The following is a 17,286-nucleotide window of genomic DNA, read 5'->3' as shown; positions in this document are numbered from 1 at the left end:
CTCTTGATTTCAGCTCAGATTACGATCTCACGGTTCATGAGATCGAGCCCCCAGGTCGGGCTCCAGGATGGGCATGTAGCCTACTTGGGATTCTCTCTCTACCTCTCTCTCTCTGCCTCTCCTCTGCTCACGTGTGCACGCTCTCTCTCTCTCAAAACAAACTTTTAAAAATATCACTTTTAAGTCAATATGTGAATGCCAAAATTGTTCCTTTAAGGATTTACATATATATTTCATTGCTTAAAACATGGTGGAACTCTCCTTGAAGAGTGGTCTTCAGGGACTGATGAATACTGGCTTTCACTACCACTGAAAATCCTTATCCTTTGAATATGAATTTGATTTTTAACATAGAAAAAAAAAACACTGGAAAACAAACATGGTGTATTATTAGATCAAGGTGTGACTTTCAAGATACTTTTCCTATATGGTCCATAAAATAAACTCTAAAGGCAGCTGCAAAACAGAGTTTCAATTAGGTCGTGAGAGGCGGTACAGAGTTCTCCCCCAAAAGGACAGTTCTCCCATGGATGATTCCAGTGTGCTTGTTTTAAAAATCAAAATATATATATTACGATTGGTCTTGTTATAAAGCTCATTCAGCCCGACGGTGACCAAGGAGACTTGAAAGAAAAGTCAGCATGAGGGTAATACTCCAGAGTCACAGGGCCACAGAGTCTCAGGTGGTCTCAGCCAAATGTACCACAATGTCCCATCCCCTCAAGGGAGCTCCGTACCCACCAGCCAGTTGTTCCTTTGAACACTTTCTCATATAGGTTATTTCTGGGCAAGAAAATAAAGGTGTAGGAAGGCAGTGCTGGGGTCAAACAAAAAGTACAGAGGAAAAGACCTTTTCTTTTTTTTAATTTAGAGACTTCTGTATCACTTATAAAGAGTTATGTTGGCATTTAAACTTTTTAAACGCTTAAGAAATGCTCAATCTGTAAAAGAAGGATATAAATAATCTGCAAACTAATTAACTCCCTGAATAATATCAGAATTAACTGCTCAAACCATGGAGAGTCACAGAAGACTCATTTCTGTAAACTTCGGAGACAAATTTTCAAGCTGTTATCTACTTCTTGTTTCTGCACCTGCTGCTCAAGTTATCAAACTGTGTTGGTTTCTTTAGTGAAACTTCAGACTCATTCTGGAGTAATGACTCATGATGTTGAATTTGTTTCTTTCTCTCTTTTTTTTAAGACTGACTTTTGAACAGGACATAGAACGTGGCAACACAGATGGCCTGGGAGACTGTCACAGTAAGTAAAGCTTTTTATCCACGCACATCTTGGTGCAAAGACCCTTTTATCGGACGGCCTAGAAACGTCACCCCACATGTGGCCCTAGTGCGGCTCGCACTAAAATATGCATAAGTAACAGAAATCATCTTCTACACATCAAGGAAACAGCGTGTTATGAAGCCAGTGTTGTCGATGTCGTTGCTACAAATGCTGGCGCCTATTCCACGGTATTCACTCTAGAGGATAGTAATTATACCAGAGCAGTAAGTTAGATCAACATTTCCATTAAAAAACTAGTTTCAAAAAACGTGTTTTTACCCCGCAATTTTTAACCAAATAATAAAAAGATTGATTGCTATACTCTAGCTTTTTAATTGAATGGGAGTGTTTTGTTCTCCTTGAACTTATCGACTAACAAAAGTAATTATTTTTCTAATGAGATTTATGTCTATTACCATTTGCAGTAAAGAAAATTTTCAGAAAGAACCCACTCAAGTAAAGGGTGACTCAAAATAACCTTTTTATAGGAATTAACCTTTTATGCTTAGCCCCAAGTTCATTTCCAAAATTATTAAATGGCAACATTTTAGTTGGAACTTAGTATAAAAGGTCCTGGTCAAATGTCTGCCCAGTTGTCCTGCGATCTGATTAATATGGGTATTCTCCTGAAAATGTTTATTCATGCTAATTTAGAGAAGAATGCCATTCTCTTAGAAAATACTTAGTTTGCAGTGTTTTAAATCTTTGAGCCATAAGTACTGAAATTTCTGACTCTAAGGTACCATTCAACTTTCTACCGTATCTTTTTTTGGAGATCAAATATAACCAAAGAGGGCTATGGGCATCCTCATCTCCAAATTTTTTGCTGTATTTATTTTGTTTCCAAATATTCGATATTGGCAAAAGCTTCTTCTTATGTCTTCAAACACAGAATTTATGAGTTCAGAAATCAACACGGGAGACAGTGGCATCACCAAAAGATCTGTGTTACTTGTGTGCAGTGAGACAGTTTGAGGTTTGATCAGTGGATCTCAATCACATTGGTGCCTCATGGCTCCATTTTCAGGGAAACAAGTTTCGGTTTGTGCATGTGTCTATGTGAGCGAACTTAAATTAGCTGACTTCAGTGAATAATTTGCTTCATATTTTTAGGATCTGGTGGTATGGGCATCTGTAGAAAATAGGAGTGTCAACGGGAACTGAATAACTAAACACGTGAGAAATGTGAAAATGGTTGTTAACTGTCTCCATCACGTGTCCACAACACCAGTAGGGCTCACACCGCATGTGTGTGTTCGGGCCAAGGAACCTACGGAAGCCTCTGTACCTAACACGGGGGAGATCCTCAGGCCCCAAGCCAGCGATTTACTCTTCAATCTCAGTGTTCAAGCCTCCGTGTTTTCGTGTGCTTCCTAACCTTGAACTCTATTACCGGTGCAACATTTAGGGTGCCAGCTTAGGGCAGGAGGTACACTTGACCTTCTGCTGCCTTTCCTAGTGGCTTCTCTGCTCTTTGTGCTCCTGCTGGAGTATGACCTGCTTCTATGAGACACATCTATTCACACAGAGGCACGCAGAGGGTTCAGATAACATGTGCACGGTGACTCTTGAACAGGATTGTAAAGGGAAATGGGGGAATCATGAAGAGTTGGTGTCAGAGGCTGGATAGCAAGCAAGCTAAATGAGCCAGTGATAAGACCCAGACACATGCACATGTGTGCGTTGCATATACGTGTATATGAGTATTTTTATTTTTGTTTTTAATTTCCCAATGAAAACCTATGATGAATTCAGAACATTGTGATACTGGACAGTTCCTTACAGCATGGTCGAGAGGATGAAATGAGAGAGAATATAAAGAAAACTGTTTTGCAAGTGTGGTCCGACTGTCACTTATTTCGCCCACATACACACCCCACTGTACAGAGTAAGGCACATAGAATGGCAGTTCCCATTGTTTCTACAAACTCTTGCTTTTTCTTTGAGTCTTGAAAACAAAGGCAGTGACTCTGAGGAAACTCACTCGGAAAAGAGATAGGAGGGTATGAAATCGGACCCAGTACGAAGCGTCTTGTATTACAAGCAGAAATTAAAAAGCACTTACTTAGTAGTGGGGATCATATGTTAGCATAATTCTGTATTAGCTCATTCCTACTTACAATGTAAGTCACACTAAGCACAGTGTTACACATTAAGTAACCTTCTCCTCCCTTTTGTCTTCCAGATTCCTTCGTGGCCCTGAATGGTAAGGAAGATATTACTCATGATTTAATATCGATGGAAATCTATGTGGGAAATCCTCTTCCACTAATCCTCTTGAGTATTTTCAAACCTTAGGTTTCTTTTTTAATTAATTTTTTATCCTCATTATTTTTTTTATAGACATTTCAACTCCTCTTCCAGATCATGAAATGTCTTACAACACAGTATATGGTCAGTTTATAGATTTTTTTTTTTTTTTTTTGTAATTTTAAGCCACTCATCCTGTGGTAGTTTATAGTTTTCATCCCTAAACATCACGGACCAGATTCTTTGTTACTTCAGGGCCCCAATTCACTAAAATTATTTCTTAATTTCACAGTGCTTCAAAAATCACCCTATGAGAGACAACTGACGTATGAGACTGGTTCCTACATTTTTAATCCACATAACGTGAAATTTGCCAACCTTAGGGAATTCGGTGAATATGTTTAATGAGTTCTTGAGGGAGAAGTAATTGCTTTTGGACACAAATTCATCCAAGATAAAAGAACAGTGCTTGTAACTAATAGGCTGTAGCTCTTGACTGGTAAGAATACCATTCCCTAAAATGCTGACTTTCAGGGCAGTAACCTCTGCAGGGGAAAAAAAATCTAGACATCATGCAGACACCAGCCCTTACTAGGCAAACCTTTCCAATATCACATGGAAATTAGCCATCAAAATTTAAGTTCACAAAGAGTATGACTATTTAGACATATTTGCAGTGACAGTTCTTCAGAATGTATACAGGGAGGAGTGGTGTGGGGGGAATGATGTGCAAACAGGATTCCTCCCATTGTTTCCACTCTGAAATACACACTGTATTAAACAAAGCCATGAAGTCCATAAATAAAACATTCTGAGTTCTTTAGAAGAAAACTTTAGAAGTGCACCACTGCCATTCTCAGAGTTCTCCCTAATGTTTGCGAGGATAAACCATTCGTGTGTTTTTTAATGTTTATTTATTTTGAGAAAAAAAGACTGAGTGTGAGTGGAGGGGAGAGAGGCAGAGAGAGGGAGAGAGAATCCCCAGCAGGTTCTGTTGTGTCAGCGCAGAGCCCTATGTGGGGCTCAATCTAACGAACCTCAAGATCATGACCTGAGCTGAAAGCAAAAGTTGGAGGCCTAACCGACTAGCCACCCAGGCACCCCCGTGTGCTTTTGAAATATAATATTAAAAACACGTGTGATGGTAGATTTAATAAGCTTTGCATTATAATGGGGACCTAAGAGTTTCACAGATGCACATTTTATAGTTTTTGTGTTAAAAATCTGTAACAATTACAGTTCTAGGATGGTGTTTGTAGAGGTAATAAAGGAAGGGGGAAACAGGGAAAGAAAAGAGAGCAAGGCAGGTTTAGAATCTGAAGAAATAGTTCAAAATAGTTCAAAATAAACAAACATGTTTAATAGCGCTATGTCCACTCTTCCTCCCTGTGTCCAACTGGCATAAATAAAAAGCCTCTTTGAAAGTACTAAAGACCATGTGGTCCTAAATGAGCTAGCTGCACAGTTATGGAAAACAATGCCTGGTTTCTCCTTCCTGTTCTCCTGGTGGAGGGAGGCAGTGGGGAGCAGACGAGTCCACAGAATTCATCCACCTTTAGCCTTCTCTCATCTGTGACTCAAGCCAGTATACTGAAGACCAGCGACGAAGAAAAATTTCTCAGGAGGCAGATGTCGTCTAGCTTAGCTCGCCCGTCAACAAGAGAACCCACTTAGCATCTACTCTCCTCCAATATCATACTCTGCAATCACTTCCTGTAATTGAATAATCTTTATCAGATATTGAGAAATCCAGGTCTTAAGTCTAATTGAACCAGCAACCTCCCTAGCATTCATCAACTGGACAAAGACCAATTTTAACTCCCAGGTAATTTCTCATATAAGAAAGAATAATCAAATCATGGGATGCTTTTTGTGAACAAAAATCACTCTCCAATCTATGCTTCTCTCTTATTTCCTTTACAAAAGGAAAGGAACTTACTAATTCCTCCATATTAACATAATGCCTGTTCATCCTCAGCTCTTGATCAGTGATTTCTGTGATGAAAAAGAAGAGCTGGACTTTTCCTTAATGATCCTGTCCGTTTTAGGCTAATTCGTCCAGTGTTAAGTGGTTAGATGATTGACCGCCAAAATGAGAACTCAACCAGACAGTACTTACGAAAGAAAACACAGAGACTTTCTTTTCACAAACTATTGTAAGAAATGCTTACTTTGCCGTTAGAAAACCTAGAATAGATTTAATTCACTCAGCAAATATGTGTTGAGTGCCTTCTGTGGTGCCAGGCACTGGACTAGACACTGTATTTCTCCCATCAAAGGAGGGACCAATGGGGCGCCTGGGTGGCTCAGTCGGTTAAGCGTCCAACTTTGGCTCAGGTCACGATCTCGTAGTTCGTGAATTCGAGCCCCGTGTCGGGCTCTGTGCTGACAGCTCAGAGCCTGGAGCCTGCTTCAGATTCTGTGTCTCCCTCTCTCTCTCTCTCTCTGCCCCTTGCCCGCTCACACTGTCACTGTCTCTCTCACTCCCTCTCTCTCAAAAATAAACAAACATTAAAAAAATTGTTTTTTATAAAGGAAGGACCAAATTACTATTTTTATCTGCATAGATATAGACTAGGAAGCCAACCACAAAGTCCAAAATACACCCACTGTTTCCAGCTGTGTCCTTTGCATGTCCCCATAAAATGTTCAGGGGCTGAGTGCAGGTTCATAAAGAGAGCCACAAAGCTCGAACTGCCTAACCCAGAAAAAGGAATCATTACAATAAACCATGCAAACTCTCCGCTTGGCAAAAGTTCTGTGCAACACCAGTTACATATGTGAGAACCCCCTTTTTAGTGAATTGGACCCTGACTATTTTCCTTCTTTCTCCCTTTCTTGTATTGATTTAATGTCTCTTGTTTTGTGTCTAATTGGCTACAGTCATTGTTAATAAGTTATAGTAGTTTGAAGGGTCTCTAACCTCTGGAATCACAAAGACTTGTAGATATAGAGAAACAATATGATGCATATTAAAGTTAACTTCTAAAATATATCTATTTCATTATATATTATAAGAATAATATATCAGGGGCACCTGGCTGGCACAGTCAGCTGAGCGTGCAACTCTGGATCCTCAGGGTCGTGAGTTCGAGCCCAACACCGGGTGGAGAGCTTACTTCAAAAAAAAAAAAAAAAAAAGAAGAAGAAGAAGATGTCATAAGGTCCACTGATTAAAATATGACCTTTCACAGTGGATTAACAGGACAAAATTATAGGTTCCAAACCTACTGACTTGTAATACCGTATTTACAAATGACTGCCTATTTTTGTAGCATGATTTTGGTTGCAGAGTCTCGTAATGAATGCACAAAAAATTATATAGCCTGTAGCGTCAGATGTTAAAAAGGAAGATAAGTGATTTCCTTTTAACGTGTTTAAGTTTAGAGAAGTAGCAATACTAATACACCTCTTTGATTTCAAACTAAGGACTGCTGTTTAATGATGCTTTTACAAGGCAGTCCTAAAACTTTTGAGAATTTCTTTGACTCTGATTCACCAGTGGCACGTGTTACCTGTCCTCACGCGTAAGTTCCAAAGAATACAAACCTCATGCTGCTCGACTTTTTTTTTTTTTTTAATTTTGAGTACATCGGATGCATGGTTTCTCTAGATTTACATATAGAAAATGGGGATGTGGTGGGTATTAGACTAACGCTTCAGCCATAGGAAGGAGCTGATTTCTCACATTTGTGTAAAGCATTTTCCTACCTAACTACCATCTGGTCCACATTAATTTCCTCTCATAGCCATAGCTTTCCATTACCAATGAGTTTTCCATGTATTTGCAGCATATGGTCCAGGAAATCTTTCGACGGAGCATGTGTCCCTTAGGCATATATTTCCCCTAGATTACCGTATTAAGAAATGTTCTCCCTAAACCATACTTAGGGCATTACCATAAAATTGCCCCTTGAACACAGTTAAATTGAAAGTACTCAAAATGCATATCAATTCAGGTAAAAGAAATTCTTGCTACTTGGAGAAAAGGGTTTGTTTGGTTTTTTTTTTTCCTTCCCGCCTTTCTAACTCCCTACAAAGCAATGTCTCATTGTTTGCTTATGCTGGGTGCTGAATGCTCTCTTAGGCTGGCCATATATTTTGTTACAGCAGTGCAGAATTCAAGAGTAGAAAACGGAGGCTACATTTTAGACCTCAGTATAAGCGAAAAAGAAATAAAAGAAATTCTGTATTTCCAAGTCCAGGTTAATTTCCCTACCTCTCTGTTCTCTTATCAGCACTGAGATGAGAAGCAAAACCCAGAAATGTAAAGAAATAAAAATTAAAAAAATAAAAAAATAAAGTCTAGGTGCAGACATTCCTGAGTTTGAAATGAACATGTTCTTAACAGTTGGATATAAACCAGACTTTGTGCAACAAAGCTGATGTCTGAGGCTGTGCAGAAGCCAAACAAACTCTACATAGAAAGCGGTTTCTGAAATGTTACTCAAGTTCTGTGGTGGCATTTAAGGGTGGTGCTTCCAGAGAAATCAATATAGCTTAGGTGAGCCACCTAGCTTCCCTGCTTCTTCCCCGCCATCTTTCGAACAAAATGTTGCCTGTCGCGTGCAGTATTAAAGTCTCCTGGGAATCCAACTTCCCATGCTAACTGTAAAACAGAAGAATGCAGAGTATTGCTCATTCTAATCTTTCTTTCTGGTCACCAGTATTTTATTGAACACATACGTGGTGATCGCAGCCCAAGGCTGGAACCACTTGTGAATCCACCCTACCTTCTACCAGAGGCACCGGTTACAAATTCGCAGTAGTTGCCTTGATATCTTTTTAAACATTGTTCGAGAGGCTGCTATAGGTAAGACAGTTTCATAGACTCTACTCAGAAATCACAGAGAGGTAAAGTTTTCTTTCTCCGAGAGAGAACAGGTAGTGGGGCTTCTTGAAATCATCGTGACAGTTTATACCAGAGCACCTGGTGCCACTTGTACTTAGCCTTGTGGCATGATGGGAGGAAAGCAGAGGAATGTGTTCACAGGAAAAATCCAGAGTGTCGGCCCTAACTCCCAACCTGGCCATTCTTTTTCTGATGTTTTCCTGTGGTAGGCTACTCTGGATCCCAAAAAGCTCTCCCTTTCTAATCTGAATCACGTCAGTCAGTGTGGCCTCAAGAACAACCTTTACGAGGTAGGAGTCATGAGACCGTGAAACTGGCTTTGCTGGAATGACACACAAAAGGCACAGCCAGAGCAACAAGGGGCGGCTGACGCTGCCATCCCAGGGAACCGGTGGTGGAGGCAGGCGGGCACTTCTCTTTAGAAAGGCAGGCGGGCACTTCTCTCAGAAATAGGAAGTTTATGAGGCCGAGTCGAAGCTGAAAACCAGACACACCCTCCGTGAGAAAGGCTCAGGACAGCGGCGCTGTTTGTAACACTACCATGCACCTGCCCCGCCAGTCACACATGGTGACCCCCCAGAGCAGACCCGTCCCGCCTTGACCAGTGCTGAGGGAAGACCCAAGCCGGACACTAGGACTTCTTGAGCGTGTTCTGTGTGTCGGACACTGCTGGGTGCTTTCACCACCATGTCGCTTCTATCCTCCCAACGCGGAGAGGGAAGCAACATGCCCATTTCGCGCACAAGGAAAACGAAGGCCTGGAGAGATTGAGGGAGTCTCCCAGGCTCACCCAAAGAGCAGTCCAGATAGGATCTGGCCCTTCATCGTCTAACAGCCAGGGCGGGGAGTCTCCTGCTGAACCCCAACCCCTCAAGCCTGTTCTTTCTCGGGCCGTCTCCTTTCAGGCTTACTGCCGGCTCGGGTGTCCCGCTCTTGGCCTCTGTGCCGAGGGAATGTGGGGGTCTCCGCTGATGCTCTCCCTAACTGTATTTATGATGAAAACAGGGCACTCCAGTTCCCTCTTGCCCAGCACCACCACGTCGGATGCAGCGGCTCAAGAGGGGTATGAGTCTAGGGCGGGAAAGCTGGACTGGAAGGACCTGCTGCACTCACCCGACAGCACAGACTCTTTGGGGGCGGTGTCTTCCCGTAATCACCAAGACCAGAAGGGTAAGGCCTTGGAAATGCCTCTTCCTCTGGGGGGAAGAGGGAGGGAAAAGTGAGGAGGGCTGTGTAACTGCTTCCAGCTGAGCCACAGCAGCATCTCAGGCACCCCCAGCACACGATGCTCCCAAGCTTCCTCAAAAAACACCTCTCTGCACCAGGCTCGATCCTAAATTATACCCCCAGCGAGGAGAAACCACACAAAACAAATAACACATCCTTCTGAGCTTCCTCCATCCCAAAGGGGAGCAGCTTGGCCCAGTGCAGATCCTCCCCCCACCCCGGCTCCTCTGAGCTCAGGCCTCAACGCTGGGTCCTCTTCTCCCATTCCCTAACTGGATGGAATGCAGGGCCGGCCCCGGCGTGTGCGTGTCATCATAGTAAAGGCCCGTTTTAATGGGTGAGTGGAGAAATAGCAGGGCAGAGCCTTTTCTGGCTGGTGGCATCTCTCACTCGCACGTGGTGCTGAATTTGAATAGAGCCGCGGTACTGCAATGTACTGTAATTGCCCTTTGAGGACAACAGCTAAGACAAAAATATGTTATTTAATCAAGCAGAATTGCTATGCATTTAAAACGGAAAGGAAGCTGCACTCAATGAAAGGGACTCTACTGTGAACTGTCCTAAATTCTCCCCTGCTTTCTTTGCTCAACTAGAGACAGGAAATGTCCTCTTCTTTTCTCGCCAGTGGCTGCTTCTGGTAACACATCCTACTTTAGCTGCAGCTGCAACCAAAGAGGCCTTTACTTGTCCAAAAAACAGTCTTGTAAATCAGAGACTGAAAAGCCCAGTTATGTTGCGAGCTGTTTCCCCTCATTCAGAATTGTTCACTTCTATATGTTTTCAAGGGTTTCATCCAAGCAAGGGTTTGAGTCTCGAGGACGGACCAGCCATGGTGACCCTTTGGAAGACCGTCTGTCATGTCCTCCCTCAGGGTTTTCTCTATACGTATTTCCATCTTGACTTTTAGATGATGTTTTCCAGGCAGACTCACATGCTCAATTTTCACCCTCTTTTTTGCAACTCACGTCGTGAGAGTGCCATACGCTCTGCTGCTCTACGTGCTAAAAAGTGAAGATTGTAGCCCTTTTAACTTGTGCTCAAGCACGTTCCCATAATCACTTTGATTATTCTTCTATAACTTTTCATATTCCCTGCCCCAAAGCTTAAAAACAGCAGCTTTTGTCTCAGCAGTCTCTTGAAGTTGGAGGCATCCCTCCCTTTACCATTCCCTAGAAAGCGCCAGGCTCCTCAGTGGTGGCACAGAACTATCACATCAGGCCACGAGCCCTAGCATGTGCCATTATTTGTTATGTGTGGCTCCAGATCGCAGATGTGGGAGTCTTGGCCGAGTTCTCAAGAAGAGACGGCTCTGTAAAATTGCTTCGTGTTTGCCCACTGCCAACTTTCTGAAAAACCAAACGGCCTTTCCAATAAAGCATTAAATATGTCAGCCAAATATCTAGCTGTTGGTTACAATCATTTCCTCTTCACTTCACTGAGACGGGTGGCATGAATCTTCTCCAATCGTTAACTCCCCCAAGGGATGGAGGTTATCAAAGAGTCCAATTAACACTTTGACAGATCATTTTAAAATTCGGCATTGTTCATTCTCTTGGGTCTTATTATGAATATTGACAAAGCTGGAAGCAGTCTACAAATTGTCAGACAATGGTGGCAGAGGTGATTGCATGGGTGTTTAACATGATCACTGTTCTTGTGCTATTAACTCCTTGCCTTGCCCTGTCAAATTCGAGTTTGGTTTTTGACAGTTGATTATGTATTTGATGGGGCAATGACAACGGGTTGTTATGCAGAAAAAAAAATTTTTTTAATGTAGCTTAATGTTCCTTTTACCATGATTTTTATGATTTTAATTTCCATTTTGCTCTGAATTGTTTTTCTGTTTTAATGTTCACGATTTATTTCAAACTTCTGTTCTGTTTTGCCAAGCACTGTGTGGTTGGACTTGGTGATGGCGTTCCTCTGTTGGAAAAGTCTAGTTTCTTTTCTGACTCATTATGACGTCCCTTAACTTGGCCCAATCTGTGATCTCCTCGCTTCTTCTCATTCCCTGATGTGGGTGCCTTAATGATGTCACATCCGTGTGTGCAGCATCTCCTGGGATGCGAGGGTTTCCTGGGTTTTGTGAGGGCCTCTGGCAGGTGCTCTTTTCACTGGGTCAATTGTCTCATGGGAATGTGACATTTGTGTGCCCCAGCTTTAGGAGCTAAATATACTCTGGAATTGTTTCTAAAATATCACACATTTCCCCGCTAAGCAGAAAATGTGTCCCGCTCACCAGCTAGCTAAGGAGTCAAGTGTCCCATGCCTTTTTTATTCTGGCTGAATAAAGCCAGTGAGCAAAGGAGCCCACAGCTCTGCTCTGCAGACATGGTGAACACCACTGGGCTGGTCCCGCTCTGCCCCACCTCATCCTCCAAAAGATGCTGCATTTCCAGAGTATGTTTGCTTGCTGTTTTCTTTCTTTTCCTCGCTGTGTCTTTTGTCCTGATTTAATCCTGTGCGTCCCTCACATTCTGTCAAAGCACCAATCCTCACCTTGCAATCTAACCCCCTTCTGCTACCATTGTTCTCAGCCTCCCCCTTTCAAAATAATAGACCCAAGCCCTCTCTCTGCCCTTCTGTGGAATGTTCCAAGGCTCTTTCCTTCAACACTGTAAGTAGCATTCTGAGGCTGTATGTACACATACAGGCATACTAACAAAGCGTGAGAAGAGGCCTGTGAGGCTCGGAGAAGCATTATCACAGAAAATGAAGTAATTTTCTCTCTCAGTAACTGGCCTTGCCCTTCATTACCCTACTGGCCTTGTCTAATGTCTCTTGTCCTTACTGCTTTTCTTTAAAATTGCCTGATATCTTTCAAGCCCTAGATTCATTAGTAAAAACACAGCCAACTGCACTGTTTTATCTCTGGGTCCCTAGATGTCTGGAGCCGCTAGAGCCAGCCCTTTAATCACCAAGTTGATAAATTGGATGCAGCCCTGGCTACTTCTTTCTTGGTTTTGCCACATTTAAAAATATATATTATTTATTCATCTTATAACCATTGAGGTGGTAATGAGTAGTTACAAAGGGGCTCTAATTACATATGAATAAGAAAGAAAATCCACTTTATTTTTAGATCTGGCTTGTCTCCCCCCACCTCCCTTTCCACAGCAAAAGAAATAAGAGCTTTCTTTTTTAGGTTAGGCAATACTGAAAATTAATAGCCACTCTTGTGCCTCTTGTTTCTGACCAATAGTAATAATACTATAAAACCTTATTTCCAAGAAGACTGGAAGATACGTGAGGGAATTAGCCATGTACCGATCTGCCAAGAAAGCTGTGTAGCGTCAATATAATATGTAAATGCTGGCCACTGGTGTTAGGTCCCAAGAATAAATCAGAACAGAAGGAAATCCCCTACTTCAGACTTGCGAGAGTTCTTGTGAGCTGTCAGAAAACAGATAAAATGGTCAATCTATACAGAGATGTTCCCATTTGAGTGGAAATGCCAGCACTGTCGTATGCTTATATATTTCGGGATACCTTTAAAGTGAGATGTCACCAATTACATTTAGTCAAGAGGATACACTCACTGCAGACAAGAAAAAGAGGTAGAAATAGAATTTAAATTCGAGATCAAATGAAAATTTAAACTAAAACATACAGTAGATGCTGAGTATGTTTTAATCAATGTACAAGCTATCTGTGTGAGCAATTTTACTTGGGGAAATAATACTACAGTAAGATACATAAAGTATGAGGAGGAGTATATTGCCCACCCTTCCTAACAATCCTGAACAGAATTTTTTTTTCTTTTTAAAAAAATTTTTTTAACATTTATTTATTTTTGAGAGACAGAGAGAAAGAGAGCGCATGAGCGGGGGTGGGGGACACAGAATCCAAAGCAGGCTCCTGGCTCTGAGCTGTTTGTTAGCACAGAGCCCGACGCGAGGCTCTAACTCACAAACTGCAAGACGGTGACCTGAGCTGAAGTCGGATGCCTAACCGATTGAGCCACCCAGGCGCCCCCCTGAATAGAATTTGCTAAAATCACAGAGTTTATCAACAATTCCTCCAACGCAGGGTCACCTACAGCAGTAGGGCCCCCCCAAGTAGGACGATGATTTAGGTGCCTCTGGTGATCCTGGCATTTGAGAGTACTAAATCCTGTGGAAGAAGGTCACATCACACCCTTTTTGTTTCTCTTTCAGTCTTCTGGGTTAGGTTGAGGAAGAAGTCTGTTTGAGGCTCTATCATTAACAACTCCCTTAACGTGCTACTCTCCTGCTTTGACAAGAAAAAAACAGGCTTTCGGCTAGGGGCTTCACCAGGCAGCTGTAGCTAGCTGGAATTAACACTGTTTTGCTTTTAATTACTTTTTTATGGTTACTTCCTATCTATGAAAAGTGACGTGCTTTTTTTTCCCATTTCTGATGATACAAAGTTTCTATCTGAAATCTACTTTAAAGGTAATTTAAATAAAATACTAAGTAAACACGAATGCAGGAAGTGTAGGGATATAAAAATACTAAGCAAAGAGTATGGTCGGTGAGTCTCACTGGAATCACTGAAATTGTGGTACTGTAGTTGCCTGACTAAGCTCTGGGTAACTCTGGCCCGGGGCAATTATAGGAGCCCGGTGAGGATTAAACTCGCTTCTGCCTTTGGAAGGACAAGATGTAGAACCACCACGCTGCCGATGGCTGGGCTCTGAGCGCTGCAGTGATACGATCCGGTGCTCTTCCAACTACTGAGCTCTCTGAGTGGGGATGAGAAGTTTGGCCAAGTAGTTGTTTAGAGCAAAATGGATTTAGACTAAAAGGAAATCACTTATTCTAGCCTTGTTAAGAGTCTGGTGAGACTTTAGACCAGCAGTGAGCGCCCGAGTGATGCTTGCAGTGAGTTATTCCCCAAGTTGTGGCCTAGGGAGAGCTGAGCTTCGGCATTTCTGCTGCCAGTCTCCTTTTCTGAATTGGAAAGGACCCGTGCGTGATACAGTGTGTTCCCCTGACCTGGCAATAACCTACACTTGACCCTTTTTTCCCTGTGCTCTCATTCAAACCCTACCTATTCTGACTCTCAACCCCTCAGAGGTAGGCCTTCCTCATTAACAAGTTGAGAAATCCAGTTTGGGGTGAGTATTGTAGATACCAGAGCCTGGCCTTGAGTGCGCTTGCGTTTTAACAACCTCCAATGCTTCAAACCTAATGGATTGGGGATTTTCAAGGGCCCCAGTTCTCTCAATGGGGTAAGTTATTTCTTGGCTCCTATCAAGTCTTATGTAGGTGATCTTACATACGGGGAAAAGTATCACTGATGACAACAGTAAAGGAAGAAAAACAAGCTTCTCTTCTTTGCCTGACTCCTCAACTTGGGCCAGATTTTCTCTGCCATTTCCTCAGTAACATTACCATAACAAAAATGTTTTCTGAGGCGTCTCAAGCAAAATTTATTACTGGCTCCATAGCACAGTGTTGGACGCCAGTAAGGAGTGAGAGGCTACACAAGAGATAGACACGGTTCCCATCCAAGAACCAGTGGACTGCCAGACAAAGCGTGCACGCGCACACACACACACACACACCAAAGTGCATCCAGAAAGCCTCTCCGACCACCACTGCCTGTGTGAGCAAGGCAAAAGTGTGCACGGCAGGCTTTAGAAGAAAGTATCAGGCAACTGAAGACAGCTTGGCTGATGTCAAGGAACTTAGCCCTTGATAAAGGTTTCTCAGCCCCTTTTCTTTAGCCCTTCCCTTCAACCTGCCACTTGACGGGAAGGGTGCAGGGGATGGGGGGCAGGGAGTGAGGTATGTTTGGTACAGGATTCATATTCTAAGGTTTGAGGAAATGCTGCCCAAGTCAGGCTTTTTTGAACAGCTTGAGCTTTATTTCAAAAAGACCTAGCCTGTGGTAATTTGCATAGCTTTTATTAGTAAAACCTATAGTACCACAGTCAGTTTTAAATGTGACGGGAGGGCAGTCTCTGAGAATTCAGAGAAAAGGGCTCAGTCTGATGGTGAAGCCTACGAGAGAGCAGGCAGGGGCAAGAGGGTCCAGCTCCCACCCCACACTCCATGACTGACTGCACCGGGTGGGAATGGGCATGCTCACAGCCCAGGGACATGACGCGGACAGGGAACTGCCCACCGTCGTTCCAACAACCATTCTGAATTCAAGTTCACTTACGTCTGTTTTTGAATGTTACAGGAAAGCTAGCCTTCAAAGTTCATAACACGTTTCTGAGTTGCTATTGCTGCTGATGATGAAAAAACAAGATACAATTCTTGAAATTCAGTCTATTAATATTTCAATTTGTAAATGGCACTATACCCACCCCATAAAGGTTTAGTATCATTTTTATTACTCTCTGTTAAACTATTGTAATCTCCAAGGTGGAGATGGGTCTAAAGAATGTTTGTGGGACATTATTTAGCGGTGACTGAGTAGGGTTACTAGAAAAAATACAGAATTCCTAGTTCAATTTCAGATAAGCCAATGATTTTTACTGTAATTATGTCCCATGGATTGCATGAGACATTCTTATACTAAAACGTTATTGTTTAGCTGAAGTTGAAATTTAACCAGATATTCTGTATACTACCTGGCTATCCTATTCAAAGAGACCGCTGATAATTTGACTTCAGTGAATATATATCTAATCTCTAGATTACAACTATCCTCTAACTCTTAGAAAACCTAGAATAACCTTTATAAGAGAAATTAAAATTTTCATTCTGTGAAAATATTATTACGTATAATTTCAGAGAATTATCACCAGAAGTTACATACATGTTTGAAATGTGATAGATTTAAAATTAAAAGATTATCACTGGAAAACAGGCTTTCAAATGCCACTTTTAACCGAGAAAGGCTCAGAAAACAAACTGTTCCTAAACAGGGGCATAGTTAAAACTATTATTTTATTATTATTATTATTTATATGCTTTTCTGTATTTAAAAAAAATTTTTTAAGTTTATTTATTTTTGATACAGTACAAGTGGGGGATGGGCAGAGAGAGAGGGAGACACAGAATCCAAAGCAGGTTCCAGGCTCCGAGCTGTCAGCACAGAGCCCCATGCAGGGCTCAAACTCATGAACTGTGAGATCATGACCTGAACCGAAGTCAGATGCTTACCCAACTAAGCCACCCAAGAGCCCCAAAACTATTGATTCTTTCTAATTCTATTGAACCTCAGGTTTTTATCAACTATAACAGTTGATGTTAACCATATGTATTTTTTTTAAATTATATGGCTGCTTTTGTTTTCCATTTCCATGGCGTTAGAGGAAATTAACTGGAATTCAGAAAGCACCAGAAAATATGTTTAATAATGGTGACAACAGCTCCAGTCTCAAAGAAAGGCAAACCAAAAACCTTAATTTCTTTCTTCATACGTTCAACAGACATTCAGCTAATGGTGCTATCTATAAAATGAGTGTTACATTGGATACTGATCTGAATTCGACATATGTCCTCAACTCAAGGAGATTATAGTTTTTCAGGGGGGCACATGCAGGTGACCTCCTGGCTAGCCAATGGGGCAAAAGTGAAGTCTGAGAGTAAGAGAGGTAAAGGAAAGAGGGGCCAGTAGAGCTCTGAGAGTGGATTAAGAGAGACATAACTCAGATCCAAGTTCGGGGCTAGAGAAAGGCCTGGCAAAGTATTAAAGGATAAAAGGGAGAAGAAGGACATTTCAAGTTCAGTAAGTGACATGACCAGGACATGA

The 17,286-nt window shown here is 42.1% G+C and overlaps 1 protein-coding gene and 1 long non-coding RNA gene across 3 annotated transcripts in view; one reads left to right on the top strand and one right to left on the bottom strand.

The window, feature by feature from the left end:
- The window catches only part of SEMA6A (semaphorin 6A), a 133,651-nt gene that overhangs the window by 100,254 nt on the left and 16,111 nt on the right, over positions 1-17,286 (top strand). For both annotated transcript variants that reach the window (XR_007461650.1, XM_049649061.1), the window contains exons 16-18: positions 1,204-1,262; positions 3,469-3,489; positions 9,391-9,555. Coding sequence is in view for 1 of the 2 variants with exons in the window: in XM_049649061.1 (XP_049505018.1) it covers positions 1,204-1,262; positions 3,469-3,489; positions 9,391-9,555 (245 nt within the window). In the remaining variant the exon portion in view is untranslated. The remainder of the gene's footprint in view (positions 1-1,203; positions 1,263-3,468; positions 3,490-9,390; positions 9,556-17,286) is intronic.
- Positions 1,256-17,286, bottom strand: part of LOC125935413 (uncharacterized) — a 27,835-nt gene continuing 11,804 nt past the window's right edge. The window contains exons 2-3 of the long non-coding RNA XR_007461651.1: positions 6,571-6,651; positions 1,256-1,480 (exon numbers count right to left, since the gene is read on the bottom strand). This is a non-coding gene — a long non-coding RNA (uncharacterized LOC125935413). The remainder of the gene's footprint in view (positions 1,481-6,570; positions 6,652-17,286) is intronic.

Source organism: Panthera uncia (assembly GCF_023721935.1).
Source record: "Panthera uncia isolate 11264 chromosome A1 unlocalized genomic scaffold, Puncia_PCG_1.0 HiC_scaffold_17, whole genome shotgun sequence".
In the NCBI taxonomy this organism is placed as follows: domain Eukaryota; kingdom Metazoa; phylum Chordata; class Mammalia; order Carnivora; family Felidae; genus Panthera; species Panthera uncia.
The sequence above is the reverse complement of the archived record's forward strand: the minus strand, read 5'-3'. Positions and strand labels throughout refer to the sequence as shown.